Below are 25,100 nucleotides of genomic sequence, written 5' to 3'. Positions count from 1 at the left end.
TTATTTACCCGCGAGTGGGAGGGCGTGGAAATCGCTGGTCGGAAACCAGCGCGTAACAACAATGCCTGTCTAATTGGATATGTGTATTAGAGTGTCCGCGGACGCGGGACCCTGATGGGCCATGAAATAACAAGCAGCTGCTGCTGTGTGGAGGTGGAGGAGGGTTATTAGGCCGGCCTGTCAAGGTTGTCAGGGAGCCGCACTGGGACGCCCCGGCTTAAGACGTGCACGGCACCCGGGCAGGCAGCGCCTCCCGCAATACTAATGCGGCCCTTATTTCCGCGCCCCGCACCCCGGCCCCGCGCGCTGGGCAGTGGACTGTGCGCTTCCTCATCGCCGGGGCGTCCGGGCCATGGGAGGCCATTATGTCGGCTAGCTCCAGAGACAGCAGCAGATCGCTTTATTTTATTTTATTTTTTTTTACCCCCCCTCCCGAAGTTAAAATGCAGCCTGGTGTCCACAATAAGGCCCGCTGATGATAGAAATGACTTGTAGGACAAAACGGGGCTCGATCCAGCGTGACGGCACTGCGACGGGGCAGTTGTTCAAATGTTTGAGACGCGAGTACAGTATTGCAAACAACATTAGAAATGCAAGATTTTTTTTAAGACTAGCATGAATAATGGGAGAGCTGCTTTAGCACTCATTGAGCTTTCATGGATTTAACGGATCCCACGTTTTTCTTGCTTTAATAACTTCAACCTTTCAACAGTTTCCAGTCAGTTTAAGAAAAATGTAGACCCACATCTCATTCATTTTCAAAGAAAAGGAAAAAAAGAATTTGATTATAAAAGCCATCTCCAAACAATGCACCCCAACAATACAGTATCTAAATTAGCCAGAAGAGATGACTTTTCGATAACCAGCGCTGGGCGCATAGAGGGATGTCAATTAAATGAATTCATGTTCAGCTAGAAGACCCCTGCGTGACCACGAATCGTGTCCGTGCATACGCACGTCGGCTGCATCTAAAATTATTCCGGCCTCGCTAAAGTCCAAATTAGCAACTGGGTCATTAACACACTGAAAGTAAACACCTGGCTGCTCCAAAATGGCTGATACCTGGCCCTTTTCTCTCCACCTTCAGACGGCGGCTCCTGCCCGTCAACGTGTCAGCACATCCCAGCCAGGGCTGTTTATAGAAGGGCTCGTCAGGCGCGACACGCACAGGATGACGGGGGGGGGGGGGGGGGGGGGGTGTTGAAACGACCTGAAACCCACCTTAATTCCCCCGCTTTATTAAAGTACTCAGCCCGCAGAGCGTGCGGCCATTACCGCCACGCTCAACTTAAACCCATTACCCCGAGGATGAGCGCTGGGGGACCCGTCGCCTATCGAGATGCACGGGGCCAATTACCACCTCGTAGGAAAATGATTAGCGGGAACATTATGCATCCCAGGTAGCGGCCCCGGGAACTCCCGCGTCGTTTATTTGTTTACGGCTGACGACGCGTCTTCGGCTTGACCTGGACTGATCCGCGGACACCGTACAGGGGGCGACAAGACGTGGAGAACTGTGGCGTTTAAATGTTTGACATTGTCTCGTTGTACGTTTTCCGAAAATAGGAAAGGAACGTTCTGTAATGTTTTGTCTGTTCAGTGCGTTTTTCAATAGCACACCCGGTTTTGTTCCGTTAGTGAACCTACAGCGAGTGACCACCAATTTGTTATGAAGGATGGACACTCAACTTTAGCATAACAGAACTGCATCCGGGCGATGATTTATAATGAACTTCATATAAACCCTATATGGATAGAAAATCTTTTCTAATTCAGGCCCACTCTGCTCTGTACAGTAGCCTGAGACAATATCAGGTACAGCAATAGAATGAGCTAGTAACACTGGCAGTCATTAGTTTTATGAAAATATGTAAAGGCTAGGAAAACCCAATCCAATTTCTGCATGTATACGTCACTCTAAATAACTAATCAAGGAGCGGAACAAACGAGATTTGTATTAAGGCAATATTAATTCAAAGAGCAAAAGTAATTAGCCAGCGATGTTTGTTCATCATCATATGCTGCGCTGATGGGGGGATTATAAGAGAGTTCAAAACAAAAGCTGTGTAATAAAGACTTGAGTAAATTTGCATGTCCGCCCCCCTGCCGATCCAGGATCTCCACCGATCTGAGTGGCACGGGAAGCCTTGAGATTCAAACGTCCTTTTCCTCCAAGGACTCTGTGAAGCAAGCACAGTATCCGCCGATATAAACAGCATGGTGCGGACAGCTGACTTTCCAATTTAACACCATGAAGGATTGTGACATTTTAACGGCACTTTAACTTTAGCAATCGGCCTGTGGCCAACAACGCACCTCCAAGACAGCGCTGTAGACCAATGAAATATGACAGAACTACTAATGTCAACGGGTGGCCATTAAAAAAAAAAAAAAAGAAATCTACAAGTGACTGCAAACTTTCCCTGACTGCATGCGAATGGTCCGTGTTAAGCACTGCTCACGCACCCTCCCGATTTGGCTACACCATTTTCTAATGTCACATTGATAAAGCACCTTGAAATTCAACAGTATCTGGAGGGGAGGGGGGGGTGACACATTCCAAGTAGCTCACGTTAAAAACCATAGTGACAAGCATTAGTCTCATTCGGGGGTGATAAGGAGCACCCCTCAATGAGACAAGAGGGCTGAAGAACACCTTGGGGAATGGGGGGGGGGGGGGGGGGCGTTATCCTTGCCAGTACGCGAGCTCACGGGGTGGGGGGGCAGGATTGTTTTGCTCCTGTCTTGCCCTCTGTTCCTGTCAGCACATCCGGACCCTCCCCCCGACCCCCACCCACCCTCCCAAACCTCTCGCCCGTCCCCCACCCCCCCCCTACCCCCCAGGTCCATGATTAATGTTCCTCTGCTGGGACCCTCCATCCACTCAGCACATTGTTGAGAGGCTCTGAAACAGGACAACAGTTGCATCCCTCTTCGCACTACGCCTAAGCCCGCCCTGTCAGTCCTCGGTTAAAGGACGATTAACTGGGCAGATTTACAACTACTAACCAGTGCGCAGAGGCAGCCTGTCTGAGGGGACGCTTATTAATCATGCCCAGATTGACAGACATTTACACTGTGACGGGCCCCTGTCCGTGCCCCGTGCCTGCCGTCACAAATGCAACGGTACAAGGCATCCCCTTTTATTTGTGATTACGGTAACATTCTGGAGAAAGCCCTTTTATTTGTGATTACGGTAACATTCTGGAGGAAGCCCTTTTATTTGTGATTACGGTAACATTCTGGTGAAAGCCCTTTTATTTGTGATTACGGTAACATTCTGGAGAAAGCCCTTTTATTTGTGATTACGGTAACATTCTGGCGAAAGCCCTTTTATTTGTGATTACGGTAACATTCTGGTGAAAGCCCTTTTATTTGTGATTACGGTAACATTCTGGAGAAAGCCCTTTTATTTGTGATTACGGTAACATTCTGGCGAAAGCCCTTTTATTTGTGATTACGGTAACATTCTGGTGAAAGCCCTTTTATTTGTGATTACGGTAACATTCTGGTGAAAGCCCTTTTATTTGTGATTACGGTAACATTCTGGAGAAAGCCCTTTTATTTGTGATTACGGTAACATTCTGCTGAAAGCCCTTTTAATTGTGATTACAGTAACATTCCAGTGAAAGCTCTTTTAATTGTGATTACAGTAACATTCTGGTGAAAGCCCTTTTAATTGTGATTACAGTAACATTCCAGTGAAAGCTCTTTTAATTGTGATTACAGTAACATTCTGGTGAAAGCCCTTTAAATTGTGATTACAGTAACATTCTGGTGAAAGCCCTTTTAATTGTGATTACAGTAACATTCTGGTGAAAGCTCTTTTATTTGTGTCAACCTTCTAACTAAAGTTTCAAGCGTCAATTTGCTGAAGCACCCATGTTATGTAGTGTTAGACAAAACATCCAAGTATTTATCAAAGCTAAACAAATCATTTTGTGTTAATAAAATTGCTTTTCCACAATAAAAATGGTCTGCTTTTCAAGAACAATGTTCTACTTAAGTGTGCTACTTAATGCCTATCTTGTATTGTAAATACATTAAATTATGTCTAATCAAGTCAAGTGCTGAGAGGGGTACTTTTGAAAAACAGCCAATCATTGTTTTCACTACATCACTATCTGATGTGAGCTTCCAAAAGAACTGAATCACCACAAATTAGTGGATCCCATTAATTAAAAAAACCTAGAAAAATAACATTGAACTTTTTATCAAGCCACCTTATAAAATCTATATTTAAAATATTTGTTTAACGATGCCATTTCATGTTATTAGTCAGACAAAACGGACAAAAAGGTTTCATTCATGGGCAAAGTCAGTCTTGATGACCGACCTCCAGCAACAGGCTAGGTCATTACTCAAGGACTGTCATCCTTTGCAACCGGCATCATGGAAAGCCGAATATCCCTTTATGCACACAAGCACAGCAATGGGTCTCAAGTCTTTCCTACAGGCGTTTAATCTCAGATCTCACTTGATCTTCTGCTGTACTTTCTTGTTGGGAGACAAAATCCTTGAGCACTGTGAGAAGGAGGGGAGGGGGGGGGGGGGGGGGGGGGCGCGCTGGGGGTTTTTGATCCTGCCAGGGTGCTAAGTGTCCCACCCCTGTCCAGAGAGGCGAGATGAAAGCGGGCGAGAGGAATGGGAGATGGGACAGGACAGGGCTCCGTAATGGAATCCCTGGTCTCCAGTTTGGCGCAATGGAAAGGAAGACCGCCTCCTCCCGGGACAGCAGTTGTAAATTCCCGACAGGGTCACAGACGCCTGCGGTACTGTACGGCAAGCCTCTGTGACATTCACTTTGGAGAGTTAAAAAAAAAAAAAAAGAAGAAGAAGAAGAAAAGAATTGACAAGCACAGAATTAAACTTTCCTTTCTATCTGTGGAACAGCGAGGGAGGGCTGGTCATCACACGCATTCATTTCAAAATGCACTATACTATATTAAAAAAAAAAAAAACTTTAAACTTTATTTATTTTTTTATTTTTTTAAACACGCTGCTTAACCACATATTGGTTGCATGGGAGGCTGCAATAACTGAGCTCCACGTGACAGCTCACACGCTCACGCTGGAGAACGTCGTAAGGCAAACAGCGGGAAACGATCTCGGTCTTAATCCGCAGTCTTAAATCTTCTCTTAGGTTCATACAAGGGCAGATCCGCTGAACACACTTGGCGGGTAAACATATTAGCATAAGTGACTGAACGAGATGAGTTATGAGGCCTCTTCTTACTTGGCCTTTGACAAGCGCGCTCCCGCGGTGCGATCTGGAGTGATTTACGGCGGGGGGCTATCGGATGGCTGAGGGCCGGAGGAAGCGGGGTTTTGCAGACGGCTGGAGTCTGCCGAGGGCCGGCCCGGGGGGGCGCAGCAGCTGAGTGTCCGAAAACGCCGCACACTTGACCTTGAACTGCGTTGACACGTCAGCCTCCGTCCAAAGGCCCTCCTGGAGGAGTTATTGCCAAAACACCCAGGACCCCCCCCCTCACAGGGGACACAGCCCTTAGCCCATCGGTGAAGATTTACCGTTCTGATATGCATTTCGGAAAATTTTTGTTAGCACTGCAACTGTGCCTCTGCCATTGGACCGACGCGGATGTCCGTAGACTACTGCCACCAAGCTGTTGAATAACGCTCCACTGTCTCCAGCAGGAGATGTGTAGTAGGTATACATACTGCAAAAATAAATGTAAGAAGTTGCCATTCTAACAGAAAGATTTTAAGTATAGCAACCACAAAAAAACCTTTTAAGCAAAATGACGGTTACTTTCAATCAAAATGGTTGTGAAAATTCCATTCTTCAAAGTACGAAACATCCTTTGGTTTTTCTCAAAAGTTGGCGAGAATATTTCTCACTGAAAATATTCTCAACTTCAAGATAATTGAAGAGAAATAAAATTTAACAGCAATGGTCATCTAGCTCCACTTGCTCGGCAGCAATATTCCTTTGCTTAGTCAAATCAATTGTACGTCACTTTGGATAAAGGCATCAGCGAAATAAGCAAGCATTGAATAAGAGGTTACCTTCCCTGCTGCCATAGAACTACAAGCAGCATTAATTGTGCTTTAAAATGAAAAATTACCATAACATAAGGTTACAATTTCATTACAACCACTGTCATTTTGCCATCACCTTTATTATTATATTGGTGAAATCATCTACACATTGCAGGAGGATAATCTCCAAAAGGGCACGGGTGAGAAAAAGCCGATGATCAATTCATTACCAGCAGTCTGCATGTGATTTCCAGGGCCCTTACAGTCGGCGTGTGATTTTCAGCGCCCTTAATCTGGACCGCTGGTCTGCTCCTGGTGATTGTAGACAATTAGAAGTGTGCTTGTGAATTCGGTTAGTGTTAAAAAGCGTCGAGCAGAACTGTCACTCACACGCAGAGCTGACTCTGAGTCGTACGGGCGTCGGAATCGCTAAACCTGTATTTGTATGAATAAAAATGAGGGGATTTAGCCGGGCTGCTATCTCCACAGACTTGTCAAAAATCTGACCTCAGTGGTGGAGGGGGGGGGGGGGGGGGTGAAACGCAAGGCTGGTGGCTGAAAAAAATGCACCCCCCTCCCCTCAATGAAATGGCTAACATACCAGTGTTCAATCTGCATTCTCCCCCTTCCCTCAAACAGCAGCATATTCCTCTGTACACTCAATAAAATAAATCCTGCCGAATTATACGGCTGGGGATCGAAACAGATTTGCCAGGTCGACGTTAAAGCTAATGCGATTCCTACCAGGAATATTCTCTTGTCATTGAAGGAGTCCGAAGCATCGCACGGAAAGCAAAGCAATACCGCTCCGTCCACTGGTCCAAGGGCCACATTTGAGCCTTCCTATTTTTTTCCCCACCATAAAATATCTTCAGCTAGGTTTCTTTCCAAAAGCCATGAAGACAAACCAAAACAAGATCCCCATCACGCCCAGCATGCCTATCAAAATCGACAATGCTTACGGACACAGAATTACCTGCTTACAAGCCGAACTGCAGTGAAACGAAGCCTGTGTGAAGTAGGCCATTTAATATGATTTAGTGCTCTCCAAAAGTATTCACACTTAATAAAAATATGTTTTTTATTAGTGCTCAGAGAAAAAAAATAAAACTTAATACTTTTCCAAGTTCATCTCCATCTTAGATAACTGTACCGTGGCCTCCCACTGACTCCTACTGGGGCATAAAGAGGATGTCTATGCGTCATCCACTACTGTGCAAAATGACAAATAATGACTAATAAATCCACACAAACAACACAAATTCCATCTAGGTCATTAAAAAAACTGTCAGCCCAAATAGAAAAGGAAACATACCACTTGCCCGGAAAAAGAACACAAGTGCATTACATACGGCAAGACAGACGGATGAGAAGGGAAATTAGGCTAAATGGTCACAGTCAGAGATCTGCAGAGCCTGGTTTTATCTTGGGGACACAAAGTCTCCAAATCCATCATCAGATGCCATCTCTACACCAGCAAGACTTTTGGAAGAGACTGCTGGAAAAACTAACCATATTGAAAGTAAGTAAAGAAATAAGCATCTGGAGCCTGCCAAATGGCACTAGGCTGCAATGGCCATCCGTCTACAAAAGCTGCGGTTATTGAGTCCATAAACACAGACCAAAGGACGGGAAGAACCATGAAACATTCTGTATAAACGAATGGTCAAAGATACCCCTAGTATGTTCACCTATACCCTACAGACAAGGAGTAAGTAGTGATATCCTTGTGAAGGGAGAGTTCACAAAATATTGAAAAAACAGGGGTGTGAATATCTGTGACAGATATTTAGTTAAAAAAATTATAACTTATAATTCATGTATAAGCAATGACAGAGTTTTGGATAAATGTGTGTTTCCATTGTAATTGGTCACTTAAGATATACAGATACAAGGTACATTTACAAAGGCCAATATATAAGGCAAGGAGAATACTCTTATACCATAAACCATATCAACTTCTCATATTACAGCCATATGAACAGGTAGACAAACATTTCTACTGTATAAAGGCACTGCAATTCCCTCAAATGATCAGCTCTATATTTTTGCAGAGAACAGCAAAATGATACCTCAAAATTACTACTGCCAAGCCCATAAACAAATAGCTGTGTTTGTAAGCGTGGCAATTGCCAAATAATCTAGTCTCCATTTTTAAAATAATTGTACACAAATGGCTGTATACGGTTATAAAAAAATGGCCAATAAATAACAGTGTAATAACAAATATGATTTCCCATAAAGCCCCCCCTTTTCCCACCCCCGAAAGAAATTATTCACAAAATATTCCCCAGTGTTTACAAGCTGGCATTGCGAATTCTGAAAGACCCATGTGCCGAATGCAATGCCATGGCAGCGTCTTCCTTGGCTTCGCTCGCCATCCTTACCAATGACAGATTAAGGATTTAGCAATACCCCAAACATCCCAGCACAAGAGGAACCATTGCCTCAAGCTGATATTCACGGGTTCCTCAGGGAGGAACGGGGGGTGGCAACAAATGTTCCACCAGCATGCAATTCCCCCACTGTACGCTCTTTGTGTGAAATAAAAAAAAGAGAGAAAGCCTTGTCCCAGAAGTGTAGGAAATTATTTTTTCGAACGAGAGACAACACTTCCTTTCCCAGAACAATTTATCTCTCAGGCTGACAAGACTCCCTGCTATATTTACCCAACTAAATTTGCAGATGATATACTTCCAGCTGCACTCTATACACATGCTCCTGCCAATCACCGGCGCGGAGCAGGAGGAGGAGGAGGAGAATGGAACCTTCGACGACGGCAGAGCCGCTGAGAAACGCTTCCACACTAATCCACGTTTCCTTCGCCGCTGGCTTTTGTTGTTAAAGGAGATAAAACGCACAGTGTGAAGGGAGTTACAGGGCTTTCATTAGCCGACAGCTGGGCCAGCCCGGACGCAGAGCGCGGTAGCCCACCGCGTAGACCTCAGACAGGGATATCGCAGAGGAGAGAGGCCGGGCTTTTTGTTTGCTGCGCTGCTACGGAAAAAATAAAATAAAACAAAGTGTCGTAAAAAAAAAAAAAAAACACTCGTCTACCCCTTCAGAGGACACACTCGAGTTGGCCTTAGTGGTACATTTTCCCATCTTTCGCCATGTACCTGCATGCACATGCAATACAGACCAAAAACTCTGAAGAATCTGACAATCTGAATGAATCTTTTTTTTTTTTTTTTTCCACAAAGATAATCTGTGAGAAGGGCTGAGATGTGAGTACAAGGGCAAGAAATGAAAGCTAAATCAGCACAGCTCATTAAAATAAAGAGAAGGATATTCTCAGAGAGAGCTTACGACTATGAAACAGAAGTATGTACAGTAGAAGGGGGGGTGGGGGGGGTGGGGGTAGAGAGAAATTGCTTGTTCCTGAAGCCTGGACCCAGAGAAACTAACAAGGCCTTTGGTGTTTGGAGGATGAAAAAGCGTGGCGGATTCCTGCCTTCCCGGGACCAGCAGTGCCTGTCCATCTCGCCAGCATTCCCTGGAGAGTGCAGGGAGAGACCGCACTGGAGGGGGGGAGGGGGGGTGGTGGGGGGATCCATGTGTTCTAGCTGCCGCTGCCAGGTCTTCCATTGTCGAGGCATGACGACACGTAGGCAGACCGCAGTGCTCCCTGCCCAGGGCACTTCCTCACGCCCCCGCCCCGGCACTAACGCAGGGCTGGCGGCCTGATCACTCCGTACAGCTGGTCCTCGGACAGTCACCATTCCCGACGTTTTAACGGTGTTTTCGTTTTTTTATGTCATGTTGGGCAGACAAGTTAAACACGTGCATCCAGACAGATTGGGTGCGTTTTACACAATGCTGTGGACTTCCATCAGGTTCTATCGGAGCCATTTTTATTGTAGTACATTAGCGAAAACTGATAATACAATCTCAACTCAACCAAAAAAAGCCAAACACCCAAAAGGAACCACGGAAATTAGTCTGGGACCTGTTTAGAGGGATACCGTCAGCTGTGCGTGAGTTTTAATCAAAATTTCGAGGAAATCAGCACGCTCGCATATGGCACTAAAACGATAGGTAATTACTAGACTACACACGGGAAGCTCAGCCAAGGTCAACAACAACAAAGATGTAGCCAGTAACACTGCACGTGCGCACATGTCGGGCGGCATCCATTTCAGGTAATTATATTGTGGATCGTCTCACAGGTGTCTCTGCGCAGAGAAGTCTGTGGACCAAACCACTGTCCTCAAAGGCACTTTGAACTTCAGCCTTCACACAATGTGTAAAAAGACCTGCGGCCATAATCCAGCACTTCTGTGACCCGCAGTCTTCAATGCCTTGATGAACCCATAAACTGCCCTCTAATTCTAATCTGCACAACAGGCATGAGTGGATAAAAAGATGGTTAGTAAAGAGGAAAAGCCATGCAACAGGCAAATTCAAATTCAAATTGGGGAGCTTAAGTAAAACACGAAAATGGCGACGTAAAGTCTCTTTCAAGATAATGTTGAAAAGATGTGCCCATACATATGCATAACATATGCATAATTAAATGAATTGAATTAAATTGTAAATCATCTTGATCAGTCAAGGACTTGAAGACCAGGATATATTTTCAGCAACAGGACCAAGCTAGGTCATCGAGAGTTATCTGTCCAAACCTTGGAACACCATCTTATAAACAAAGTTACTACATGCAGTGTGTTCTGGGTGTTTGTATTACAGTCAATACAAAAATAAAATAAGATGTTTTTTCTGTTAGCTTTTCAGTGCTTCATAATTCAATTTGGTCAAGAGCCTAGAAGTGTCACTGTAAGCAACAAGGCCTAACAACACATAAATCACTAGTATGTTCTTTTGTCATAATGTAACCAAATAAACACATCATCTCCCGCGTAAACAGACTAAAAACATCTTGGATTAATATGGGCTCTCAGTGCGTTGCCATTAATTAGTAAATGAATAAAACAGGCCTATTTACATCCATGTTCAATCTTGAATGTGCCCCACGTGCAGTTCACCACAAATATGACGGCAATCATAAATACAACAATATACAGAGTTGTCATTTTTATAATGCGGGGCTTATTTGGTTTCAGCGTACTGCATAGTGCGTTACAAATCCCCCATGTGGACTGAAGTCCTCTGATAGAACTATGATTGCATTGAACACAAGTGTTTTACCGCTCTGAACATTCAAACTGTGGTGGTATAAGAGACCACCCAAAATGCTGACTGTAAAATCAAAGCACCAGCACATTTCCTGACGATTCAAATCCTATGTATTCATTCTCTAAACTGTGTGTGCACATGCATGCATAAGTGTTTAAGCGCACACACTATATTCCTATTGGAAAATAATTTTTAAAAACTGGCCATTCAACAGTGGATACATTGATGAGCACAGAGTGTCTTCGTGCGGTTATGTTCGCGCACTGCAGAACACTAGCACAAAACAGCATAACATTTACCTTAGACCTCCTGTTCATTACAAGGAATTTGGTTAAATGATGAACAAACGAAGATAGAGTTTCCATGGGACTGGAAATGATAAACTAAATAACCCCCAACAGTAAGACATTGGAAGGATAATATTGACAAATGCAAAAGGCCAGCGCTTCTCGGTGGAAATCTTGCGCGCACCTGATTAAATATGCTCTTGTTCTTTAGACGGAAAAGGCACTTTGTGCCCGCAGACTGAATGCGTTTAGCCCTGGGTCCCACCTGACCAAGGTTTATCCTTTGAATGTAGAGAAGGGGAGAAAAAAAAAAAAAATTGAGCATTAAATATTTGGCCTTCATTTTGAGCTCCTGCAGCGTTCTGATCATATGAAAAGAGGATATTGCTGAATCCGGTTATCTGTGCTATAATGGATATGGGAAAGTTGATCTGTATTTCAGAAAGAAAAAAAAAAAAAAGCTAACTGAAATGGTTTTAATAAAATCACCGCCAAGGCTGCAATTATTCTGTACGTGCGGTAAACATGAAACCAGTAATAACCATGTCTTCTGTTCTGTATCCAGCCTTGTGAATATAAATATGCATACTAATGTACATATTTCATGCTTGCAGATCAAGGGCAGGCAATATTCTGTCTTAGGTTTACATGCTGTTTGTACAATTGCGTTTGATACTTCTGCAGGAAAATTACTTCCTCGGTATACATACAAACTTAAGAGACGCCCACCACAACAATATAATTTCATGTTTACCTAAAAAAAAACACCAGGCCTTCATGTTTCTACAGCTTTATAATCCAAGCTCAGAAGCACATTTACATGGCCTGAACGGAGGCAACAACTAACCTCTATGGGCCTACAGCATATATCCTCACTCTGTCTTAACAAAAAGACACTTTCATGGAATAATGAGCAATTTGTTTGCCCAGAGTAAAGAACGCCACAGATTTCAAGTTCAGAGAAAAAACTTTAAAATTTTACTTTCAGAGCAGACTGTGTGCAGATTGACATGAAGCTGACATTTTCTCATCTACAACTGCTCTTACATAATATTACTTATCAGTGACTCAGACTAGGAAGAGAGCAGAACAGGTTTCTCTCCCATATCCTCAGTCATCACCGAGTTAGACAAAGCCTGCTGCTTATCAGCAGTGCTTGAAGGGAAAACTCAGGGCTAAAACGAGTTTTTTTTTACTACTTTTCTTCACCCTTTTACATTTTTCAGTTGCTATCCTGTCAGGCTTCTTCCGTATTGGCAAGATAATGAGTGCCAATGTACACCACATATTAAAGAAGAGCAGAGTTACTTTGTCATCAGAAGCCCATCTTGTCATTAGGGCATGACTCATATTGCAGCATTACCATTACAAACACAAAGCACAAAGAAATGTTTGACGTATTTGGAGAAATTATTATTTCCTTATTACTACAATTATTTGTGGTGAATTTTTGCGTGAATTCTTCCCTGAGGATGTCCAGTTGGGATGCGTGCAGTAAAATCCTGGAGCGCTGCTGCAGGTTAACCTGCTGCATGTGGAAACGCCGTATGATCGGTCCAGTATTTGCACATAGCCAGCTGGCATCAGACGGCCATTCACTGCACATCTACAAAGGCCAGCTGTGTGGATTTCAGAGCATGGATCTTTTGCCAGCCGCAGAGCTTACGCAGCCTGGAAAGATGGGCCTCTGTCTGGCCTGGCCTGTCTTTAGGGTGGGACGACAGCCTCTCAAAGGGCCCCAAGGGCCCACCCGACAGAGGGCCCCACACACCCCCCCAAACACTGTCCCTACCCCCTACCCCCCTACCCCCCTCTGCCAACCTCACCCTCCACAATAGTCTAGAGCAACAAGCATCAAATGAACAAGGGGGGTTACAGGCAAGCACGGCAACCAAACCACAGAGAACGATGGGCTAAACAGCATCAAAAAAGACCATGAGGCTAACAGTGGTGACAAGACTAGCAACTGTTACTGTACACAAGGACAGGTCAGTGCTATTAACATAAAGGACATAGGATATGTACCTACAAACTTCACCAACGATATTTTCCTTAAAAGTGCTGAAAAGAGACCGTTTTCTGATTAATTTTATCAGAGAAAACCTCCCAATGAAGACACAGTTAAAAGGACTTGGAGTGTCTTCAAAGCGAGCCTTCTGCTTCTGTTGCAAATTATCTGGCTCAAACATTACATAACTAGCGGCAGCAAATGACGGCTCGAATGACTAGTACCCACTTAGCTGAGAGACTTCATGCTCAGACGGCATCTAATGAGCACATTTCAAATTTCACAACATTGCTTGAGATAAAGAAATGACTCTCCACTATGATAACAGTTGAGGAATAAGTGCAATGTGGAAGAGCCGAGGAGGGGCAGGAATATGGACTTCAGATTCACACAGTAGGCAGCGGCCTCTTTATACACTCACTGAGCACTTTATTAGGAACACCTGTATACCTACTTATTCATGCGATTATCTAATCAGTCAATGGTGGCAGCAGTGCAATGCATAAGATCATGTAGATACGGGCCAGGAGCTTCAGGAAAGGTTCACATCACCCATTAGAATCGAGAAGAAATGTGATCTCAGTGATTTTGACCGCGGCATGATTGAGACAGGCTGGTTTGAGAGTCTCAGAAACTCATATAAAAAGTAATAAAAAAATTATAAAAAAAAGAAGTCTAATAAATACCTAATAAAGTGCTCACTGGGTGTATATGGTTTCTTTTAAATGCATTTTCAGTGATGGTAGGTAAACCGATGACATCTGTGTAGTTCTAAGTGTGGTTGTGTTGGCCATTGCTTAGATCATATACTTAATCTGAAATCGTGTTGCAAAATAGTTTCTCCCAAATTTTATGAAAAAAGCCCTGCATCCTATAAGCGCCCCAGAGCCTGGGCCCAAACACCCCCCTCCATTAAGATGGGCCTGGGTCTGGCTATTGGTGATGTTGAGTGAGAACAGCTTCAATCAATGTCACCATACCTACCTGTTCTCCATTTTGGTCAAGGGAGTTGCATGGCATTCAACTGTACAAAACATATTATTCCAAAATATAATGGCTCCAAAATATGGTAAATGGTAAATGGCTGGCAATTATATAGCACCTTTATCCAAAGTGCTGTACAATTGATGTTTCTCATTCACCCATTCACACACACACTCGCACACCAACGGCAATTGGCTGCCATGCATGGCACCAACCAGCTCGTCAGGAGCATTTGGGGGTTAGGTGTCTTGCTCAGGGACACTTTGACACACCCAGGGTGGGATCGAACCGGCGACCCTCCGACTGCAAGAGGACTGCTCTTACCACCTGAGCCAATGTCACCCATATATAAGGGGAGCAATAAAGCAAAGGAAGATCTCAGGAACAAAATGGAGGTGAAACCATGATTTGTTTGTGGGCACTAACCTTTAATATTGTTGAGTATGTCCTTAAGGTGGCTGAAGCTGTTGAGCAGTGGATCTTGTTCTTCATCCTGAACAAAGGACAACAAGAAATAGACTGAAAGACATGCACCACCAACCTTCCCGGTTCCAGTCAAGCACCTTAGGCACTAGACCACTTTATCCATACTACTCTACATGCCACCATTTAGTCAGGGCCTCCTACAAAAGGACATGGAACATCTCAAGGGGTTTCACCATGAAAATAAATAAGGTTTCCATTACATCCATTTTCAATTGCTTATTCCCTCATTTTAGGCTATATTTAGTATTTCTGCACACAGAATGCTTTAAGATGTATAAAATAAATGAGGGTTGCACTTACCAAAGGAGTGTGGGTGCTCCATCTAGAATTCCTCTTAATGGCACCCACTACAGTACTGATCTCTCCTTGAACAATGTATATATTCTTGTCCACCATACTGGTACCTAAAAGAAAACACACATAACATTTACATTTGACCACCTAGTTTATCTTTATATTGTTTTTAATCACAAAACTACCTCTCACATCATTCTTGAGATGTGCATATCTGTAGTTGCATTGTCGCCCTTTCGGCTGTTCTTAGCCGGGAGGCCGGTTCAAGACCTTCAGCAGATGGCGAGGCTCCCAAAGCAAAGTTCACCAGAGTTTGTTTATGACAGACGAGCTGTCACTTCTGCACCGTACATTTTTACTAGAAAGCAGCCATTTGGCACATCCCCGGTATGGTCAATGAGGACTGAAATCAGCAAACAACGCAGCAACAGTAACCATGGCCAGCAGGGCCACCAAGTCCACAAGGCACCGACGAAAACGGAACAAGGATTTATTTTAAAATCAATCAAAGATCACCCTTTATGACAGGTGGCATACAGATGCAGGCACACTCTTGGTACCATACCAACTCTCTGTGCGTATCCCATCGTACTTCTGATATTGACTACACATGCACGTTACAAATAGCTTTCAGCTTCTTTTCCCCTCCAGCTGAAACGCAGTGGGCGAATCTGCACTTCACACAACCCAAAGTAAGCGAGTGGATTTTGGCCGAAGCACTCGATCTGACAAACCAATCAGCATAATGCCAAGGTTATCTGGTCAGCCTCTGAACAATGCATAAACTACCCAGGGTAACCACACAATATCAGCTTGACACACTGTTAATATTTGAGTAGGAGTTTCACCATGTAGCTCAAAATGGGAGGATTAACCTTTTAGTTGGCCAGAAAGAGTGTAGGAAGTTATTACAGCACAGGGTAGGTGCAGCTGCACTTGGTTGAAATTCATGAGGATAAGATTTTATATAATATCAGGCAGTGTGGTGAAATTCAGTCCTCGGGTGACATGCGTTGTTTGCCTTTTCACTTTAAATGAGAATTCATCAACATTCAGCCTGAAAAATTACCCCTTCACAAATATACACAACTATTTGACAACACAGAGGTATACACAGTTCACAGTAATATCAGTGAATTACTCCACAGTGCAGGTAAGAGACGTAAGTTAACCCAATTTAACAATCATGCTAACTTACCAATAAAAGAAACCAAAGACTCAGTTCTCAACTGAAAAGCAAAAATACTTAATGGACTTAATTTATCTTGGTCAATTTAAAATCCAGAAAAAACATACATTGTTTTATCAATAGCGTGTGGAAAATCTTTGGCCCATAGGCACCCTTCTTAAAAGGCCCCCAAGACGCAGGCTAAATTAAGTACTATTGCATTAGTCATACTGTTGTGGTGAGAAAACACATTTTTGTCGAGACATTACCACCACTGCCAGTAGAACGTATTATGGATGTATCATTAGAAAGAGGTGACTCAAATAAATAGACTGAAAGTGTCTATTTGACTAAATCAGTGGTCCTGACTCCTGGTCCTGGAAAGCCGCAGGTTGTGCTGGTTTTTGTTGTTACTTAGCACTTGATCGATCAATTAAAGCAGTTAATTACACTGTTAACTCACCTGGCTTCCGGTGTCTAAATTGGTCGCTGATATTGAGGCGAAAACAAAAACTAGCTGCAGCTCGCCGGGACCAGGAGTGAGGACCACTGGTCTAAATTAATGTGGACCAGTCATAACAATGGATCACTGGAGAAGACGGAATGAAGCGACACAATTCTCTTCAAAAGACAGAAGGATGAGATGCACATTAAAACATACTCAATACATGTTTGTCATTGGCAAATCAGAAACATAAAATAAATTCAGCACTAAGTGCAAGGCAGAGAACACAATAAAATGAAAATGGGTTTTATTACCTAATTTGATTGACATTTTTATTTGAGACAATGGCAAGCTGCACTGGGACAGTATTGTCTGGTTGAATACACGTAGGTGCAGTCTGTTACCTTCAGCTCCCCAGGTCTGATTGGCTGATGTTGGTTTCCTCCACTGCGCTCACCTGTGTTTTTTTTTGTTTTGTTTTTTTGAAACACGCGGTATGTAGGTGTGGCCCTTTATTTTGTTTGATTAATGGGTTAAGGCCAGACCTGTCAAAGTATGCATTTTGTCATGAGTGTCACACCTATCATTGAATCCACAAGCTAATTATAAAATAATAATAGAACATGTATTTTCCGTATGTATAAACAGCCTAGATGTCTCCCAAAGACAAGTACTTATTATTATATCACAAGTGAGAGTAATGCTGACACTGCACAAAAGCAGACCTGGTCAAAGTGACAATTTTCCTTAATTTTATGATGCATCTGAACAATGTGATTTTGGTCAAAGGTCAGGTTACATTTACAGCGATGAATAGCCATGCCTTACAGCAGTTATTTAAAAGTTGTTCTGGATTTTCCGGATTCTCTGGACATCGATTTCGAACACGTCTGACAGGTTGATCTACCACATGCGAAGGCTATCGGATTGGGCGGTTGCACCTGCATCTTGTGTGCATGGCGTGCAAGCAGATAACATAGGATTGGTGTGATTTCTACATATGATTGCGGTAATCTCAGATTTGCAAAAAATATATATTATTCTTCACCACATGCTTCATCCCAAATCCATTATCAATGGCTGAGCACAGCTAATGTTAGAGGGAGAACATCTCACCAGAACACACAAGCCATTAAAAGGTCACTCAGCTTTTGGTCTTCTGAGCATGAGCAGAACTAAGGAGTTCTACGTCCGACTATTGATTAATGTAACCGAGTAGCCTCACACAGATCCTGCCTGCAATGATTGACCCCTATAACCTCCACCGAAATTACAGAACAATGTTTTCAACATGAATTAATGGGAAATCAGTTGATATCCTCTTTGAGACAGCCTAATTAAGGTTACACCAGCGATTAACCAGAGCTCTGAACTGCATTCCACTGTGGACAGGACAATCACTTTTTTATTTATCCAGGTGAGTACCATTGGGATAAACAGATAAATAAAAGTGAAGTAGCAATGTTGAAGACTGTGACAAATAAAAAAATGGTTAGGCTTCATAACAGAAAAAGCATCCCAATGCAATGTGTACATCCTCTGACAGGAAAGGTGTTTCAGGGTTTAAAATATAATCAAGCAGAACAAAAAAGGGATTGCACCAGAATCCCCTGAAAAGCATGATTCATTGATGCCAACAGGCTTCAGAGATGCAGCATGCCTTCCTGGCAGTGAGTAGACAATTCTTCAGTGTGTAGTTAGCTACTTCAGCCTCTTTAAATCACAGAAACGGAATGCTTAGCGATGTGACGTCAAGGATATAAACATACAACTCTGGGGTGAAAATGGTATACTCACAGAGTCTGAAGAGTCTGCAGTCAGCATACCCATAAAAATGCTGATAAAGAACTTAATTTGTTCTCATTCAGGGTGCTGTTAAGAAATGTCCCCACAAGCCAGATTTGCATACACTCGTTTCAGTGTACAAATTAACACAATTAACTCACCTGAACCTAGCATGTCAGCTCACCAAGTGCTGACAGCCAAAAAATTGTTCAAAAAGTGAAGTGTGGTCGCTGGTGGCAGCTTGACAATTATAACGCAGTAGCTACAACGTGCAACCTTTGACACTACCAAAACAAAAATATCCGGCTAAGTTGGCTAGTTAAGTAGCCATCGCTTCAAAGCTGACTTACTCTGGCTTTGGGAGGTACATCCCTTCAATGTCAATAGTTCAAAGTACTGGCCCATAAGTAAAACAGGCCTGTATATCTACCTAGCCAGTTCTCAACGAAAACTTACCTAGCTACCTCTAGCTGTGTAGCTAGCAAACGTATTTTCTTAGCTAGCAGGCTACATTAGCATACTGACAAAAACACCGTATGGGGCTAACTAGCAAGCTACTGCTGGATTTTGGAATGGTATGGTTGGCTAGCGTGTCATACGTCCAATAACCCTTTCTTTTTAATACAGCTTTCTAGCAAAGTATGCTGTCTTCTTGGGGCTGGCGTTAGCTATCTTAGCTGTACTAGTTTGACTAGCAAGAACACTTTGGTTAGCTAACGTCGACAGCATTTCAACGTCTGGCCTGGACGTGGACTCAAACTTATTCATTATTCTCACGAAAGATAAGAACCATCCTCTCTTTTAGCTAACGTAATACATCATAATCAGCCTTCAATGTTAACTTAACTATTTAGCAATACGAGGGTTCAACTAACCGAGGTTAAATTCTAAATAATGTAGCTAGCTAACTAACATTAGCTTAGCTAACTTTAACTCTAGCTAGCTACCAGACAGTGCAGTTAGATAGCCAGCTAACAAGCTAGCTGTAGTTATCGTTCTTGCACCGTGGACACTTGCTAGCTGCCCACATACAGCATTCGCATTATGAATCCAGAAAACAGCACCAATAACATTTAGAAGTTGTCACCTGATTTATTCATTCACAAAATGTACAAAACACACTGCTATCGATATAGTGTTGTCCTACCTGTACGGTTGCGCATCCAAGATGGCGGCCTATTCAATTTCAACTGATTTAGCTAGCTAGCTAATGACTGAAAATAAATTAATTAATTACCACATACGGGCAAACAGATACTATCAAAACATTACAGTGGCTGAAATGTCTACATTTCATATAACTCAATTCATGAAAATAACACATTAAACTTTTGCTGAGGCCTGAAGAACTGAAGATTGTGGAACTGTAAACCAGTAACCGGCTCACAGGCTGGACTTCGTAAACTCAGTGACGTGGAAAAGCAGTACTGAGCCAACCAACCTTGATGACTTGAAACGTGACAACTTTTCTAGCCAATCGTACGAAACTGCTCTTTTGCGTAGAACGCTAACACTTTGTGAAAGAAAACTGTATTCAATAGCTCATAGCATTCAAATGTTTCGATGCAGAATTTTTTTAAATCTGAGTAGATTTTATAAAATTGCTGCACAAAAATATCTGAAAACCGTCTTGAATAATTCTGCCTTGACAGGTCCGTGTCCTGTGAGGCGGGATCAGCCCCATATCAAGTTAGGTTATCCTACCGAGTCGGTTTTCCTTGATGACGACAGTGTGGAGGGTATCCTCAGACATTGTACACGTACAACAGCAGCAATTTCTTTCAAGGATGTAAACAACACCCTACTCGTAATGCCAGCGTTATAACTAATGTGGACATACATTTACTAGCTGTTTACCACCAATACAAGTTTGAGTTCATTGATTTCATTTGACTGATTCAAGATATTTCATGATTAAAGTAACACATGGTTATAATTTAAATATTTGTATATTGTAACTATTTAAATGTTTAATGTTATACTGGATGATGTAAAGTGTATCAATGTATAATGTTTTTTTTTAAAGGAAGAGTTAATATGTTTTACATGCAACAACTTTAAAATGCACTCTATGGGATTAAAGTTACGATGCTCCTGTGTAATAATTGAGTTTCTCAGACTTAAGAAAATTTTTTCACTGTGTATGTTCATTTTCAAACCAAGACTGCAATTGAACTGCAGCAAGCTGTTGAGTACATGCTAAGATGTTTTTGAGGGATGACACTCTTTTGGTGTCAAGTTATATTAGAAGATTAGATCATAGCAGAAACCAGTATACATAGGGATGGGCTGGGACTGAGTTTAAAGGGATAGTTCACTTTTTCTCTGACGTTTTTGTGCACAATTATGATTGTGTGCAGCGAAAGATATTTACATAGACGTTTTGTTCACCTGGAGACATTACAACAGCAAACATTGGGCATTTGGGGGGTTTGTGGTCTAAAGCAAGAAAATACACTCCAAAGTAACTTTAAAGCTATAGCCGTAAAAAAAAAAGTGTCACTAGGACACTTGGGATGTAACATTTTTCTCACTTCTACATTAGTGAGCTGTGGATTCCCCTTTATTTGTTTTAGTTGATTTCCTTGTGGCTCAAAGAGCACCTTGTTATGACTATTCTTTTTAATTTGACTGAACCAGTGAGGACCCCCATTAGGCTTCCCCCAATGACAAATTGTACAGAGATGCTTTACCTCCAATGGTTGTCCATAGGGATATAAAATAAAATAAATTAAAAAAAAACACTATAAAATGAATATGTTCAAGCTATATGTGCAGCCTCTGGAAACCTAACGCCACTGTATAAGTCGTTCGGAGTTACTCGAAAGGAGCACATATCCTGGCCCCAATCAACAGGTGTAATATCTATAACACAGATTTATTTTTTTCCCGTTCACCATCTGATATGACTGTATTGCATTCTGTTTCAGACACCCAGTAGCAACTCTTTCCAATCAAAGCTCTCTATTTGTTCTCTTGCAAAGTGTTTGATCACCTGCTGGGTTTGTAATCGCAACATTCCTGCAAACAAAGACATCTGCAAACAAAGGCATGTCACTCCTAGGCAGGCTAATGTATGAACAGCCCAGAAATGAATAGTACCAGGGAAAATTTTGTACAGTTTGTTATGTCCATGAGTACAGCACCTGCTAGGACCTTGTAGAGCTGTGCTATACAAAGAATGATGTCCTGTTAAATCAAACTGTATCAATAAAAAATCTGAACAGCCTGGGTACTTCACAGTAAATTTCATTTAAAATGAAAAGAAATCTGGTGATACTACATACATTCCATTAATATACTGCTCTTGATATTCTGCAATGGATAACTAATACTCAGTGTTAGCTGAAGGTATGACATAGCCCATTTTAGAGGCTTATAGTGTGGAGTTTAATCCATGCAATCGTCTGGTTTGGTTTGCTGTTTTGCACTTTGGATACAATACAGTACAAAAATGTATTAGATACTTCCTATTTTGATCTATATATTGTATCTATGGATGTTACCATGATTCTTTAGGCCTACTCACAAGTGTTTACTTGTGAGCAGACTGAAGGAAAATGTATTGATCTTTATTTTGCTGTTTTGAGACTTCATCAAGTGGTCTGATGAAAGGTCAAGTGATCACAGATAAATGACTTTCTGAGAGCTTTGAGCGTGCAAAGATGAGCGAAGAGCAGAGTCATCCTACCGTGTCTTTCCGAACCTTAATAGGGTTTCCAGACTCTAATAGAACCTGCAACGCTATAGAGCCCCAGTAATTAGCCAATGGTACAGGCTTGGATCCTTCAGACATCTCTATTGTGCACAGGTCCAGTGACTACCGCATGCATAACTGTGGTATATGCATCATCTGCAGGGATGAACTTTGCCTTGTTCCCAACTCTAAATAGGCCATACCTATTTAATGATGGTAAAATGACTTCACTAAATGAGTAGGTGAATCACCAGCTGGCCCCGGTTGTTTGTTCTTGCTAACTTCACCTTTTAGAGTACAGTTGCAACAATACATGAAGCCAGACCCCAACTAGCACCAAGGAAGATAGAGGTATGTGTAAAAAAAAGCTAACGAGAGTTTGAAAAGAAGGATGACATTAACATTGAAAAATATGTTTTTAGGCTAGACATAAAACCTGAGCACTATGACAATTTTATTCTGCTGTTTCGAAACACATTTGCACATTTCAAGAAGAATAACTAAAATATAGTAGCAAGAAGCACTCGAAACCATAAAAATCGTCACCTCCTTTGCTTTACTTGGAATTACTTATTTACTTATTTTTGTGAATTTCAAGAAGTTTTAGGAATAATTTAATTTATTTCTGTGAATTCCATGAAGATTTAAGTTCCCATAACATTAACCATAGTATCTGTGCTGTTTGTTTTCATTGAATTGCGAAATATACTATTCATGGAAAAAAAAAATCATCCTTGCTCTGAAAGTTAACTTTAATGACTAAAAACAACATCAATCACTGGAGAGACACAGTCATAAGTGATTATTATTGTGTGGATATGTTGTTTTTCTTTGTATTGGTTATTGAATTGGCAAATTTATGTTTTCCACACATAAGTCAGGTAAAGGTGTACTTTGCTACTGTTCACCTGGGGCTAGCAATGAGCTAGACTGGAGGCATACTCGCCTGCATGTCAGTTTCTATCAGGCCAGTTCTCTTTTAACCAATCGCACTCCCAGAGCTGGTAAGGGAAACTAAATAATCTCATTCAAGAAAACGGCCATCTGAATCTGATGGTTAAGTGGCTGGCTTTAGCAGAAGCCTATACACGATGTGGCCCACAGGGACCAGGGTTGAGTAATGCAGCACTATTGCTTGAGGTTACAGCCAAGGAGGAGGCAGAGAGCCCAATATTTCCACCATGTTCATTCAGCACTCTTAAGTAAGGAAGTTATGCAGTCACTTAAGACAGAGACAGAGGGGGAGTGGATAAAACCAATGGACAGCAGAGATTACATTTCCCACCTTGGGGAGAAAGAGAAGGGATTAGCCCTGTAGTGCTCTGTAGATAGCCCTGGTGTGCGCCTTGAAGGCATGACTATTTGGATTAATTAAGGCCAATAATTGATCAATTTAGCATTTTGGAATTAAATAGGGGACACTGCACTGCCCCAAGTAACAACATACAAGGCAGATTCATAATCCTTGTAACAGAGGTGGCCAATCCATGGTCCTGGATAGCTGACACAAGTTTCCCAGCTATTTGTCAGGGAATAACAGTGCCAGAACTGGGAGGAGACTATAATTTCAATTGATTAAGGTCCCAATTAGCCTACTATTCAAGTGATTCATTTTTTAAAACAAACCTCATTTACTACAGATCTCTAAGAAAGACATTGAGCGTCTCCACCTTCAGTGCATGCTATAGCCTACAGGGGTCCACCTGAACAAGAAAATATGGGTCAACTATGTTATTCCTTCACATGCCTTCAGAGGAAAGAGAATTACCTGGGGATACAATAAAGTGGCCTTTATCGTTGTTAAATTGTTAAATTGTACCCAATCCCATAAATTATATATCAGTAGACAGAGCCGATCTCTTAATTGCATTAACTTCCCCCATTATGACTGGCCACGCAAAATAATTACACAATAATAAACCACCCAAACTATTATCTATGGAATAGTGAATTGTATTAATTAATTAGTAATAGTAGCCTAACTAAATTAAAAATGTGTTTGAAATTGTGTTTTGATTGCACATGCTACATGGGAAAACACGCGGAATTTTGGGGCTTGTTTACGGCTGCAGTATTTCCTCGGTCTCTTAGTTAATTATACTTGGACGTGTGTCTTCATGAAATTCAATCGGCCTACTTATAAGCTAAGAAAGCGATACAATATTTCCCAATGTGCCTTGATAGACACAACCCTTGTTACTAGTGAAATGTTATTAAGCATCTTATTTCTGACATTTGTGAACGTGTTCCGCGTACGACCCCATATCTCATCCAGGTTCAAGCCTTGGGTAGCCTCCATCAAGAACGCAGGACAATTTCAGACATCAGAAGAGGAATGGGATTAGAGGAATGACTAGTGACGAAGTAATTTTCTATCATTATCTGTTGAATCGATTTGATTGTGTTACAGCCTAACATATGGGTATAGGCACGTATTGTACTATTTATCTTACTTAATGCGTTCATTTTTGGCTTTGCCTTTGCTTTTCCCGAGAAGTGGGCAATTTGCGCATGGAGCAGCTGAGTGTACGCTTCAGGAGGGAGGTTTTATTCATATTCAATTTCCATTACAAATGTGCGTTATGTCAGCGTTAGCCTCCAGGTCAGTACAAATGGGATTGGAAAAAGTGCATATCTGACCGGCGTGGTAGAGAAAACTGTGCTTCACAGACTACGGACTCAGAGCTTCAAGTATTATCGTGGTTAATTCCTGGTAACCACGAAACGCGGGGAGAGAAAAGGGGAGTGAGCGTCAGCGAGGCGTTGATAGCGAACAGAGTGTGTGTGCAAGTAAATGCAGTGAAGTGGGC

General features: G+C 42.2%; 2 protein-coding genes across 8 annotated transcripts in view; one reads left to right on the top strand and one right to left on the bottom strand.

Moving 5' to 3' along the window:
- The window catches only part of gbf1 (golgi brefeldin A resistant guanine nucleotide exchange factor 1), a 95,880-nt gene extending 75,879 nt beyond the window's left edge, over nt 1–20,001 (bottom strand). For all 7 annotated transcript variants that reach the window (XM_061227564.1, XM_061227566.1, XM_061227565.1 and 4 more), the window contains exons 1-3: nt 19,741–20,001; nt 15,202–15,305; nt 14,842–14,908 (exon numbers count right to left, since the gene is read on the bottom strand). In XM_061227564.1, the coding sequence (XP_061083548.1) occupies nt 14,842–14,908; nt 15,202–15,305; nt 19,741–19,756 (187 nt within the window). In that variant the 5' untranslated portion in view covers nt 19,757–20,001. The remainder of the gene's footprint in view (nt 1–14,841; nt 14,909–15,201; nt 15,306–19,740) is intronic.
- A 4,554-nt stretch (nt 20,002–24,555) lies between these two features.
- Nucleotides 24,556–25,100, top strand: part of pitx3 (paired-like homeodomain 3) — a 28,126-nt gene continuing 27,581 nt past the window's right edge. The window contains exon 1 of the mRNA XM_061228239.1: nt 24,556–24,654. Coding sequence (XP_061084223.1) covers nt 24,640–24,654 — 15 coding nt within the window. The 5' untranslated portion in view covers nt 24,556–24,639. The remainder of the gene's footprint in view (nt 24,655–25,100) is intronic.

This window comes from Conger conger, chromosome 18 (genome assembly GCF_963514075.1).
Source record: "Conger conger chromosome 18, fConCon1.1, whole genome shotgun sequence".
Lineage (NCBI taxonomy): Eukaryota > Metazoa > Chordata > Actinopteri > Anguilliformes > Congridae > Conger > Conger conger.
This window is presented reverse-complemented; position numbering and strand designations above follow the sequence as displayed.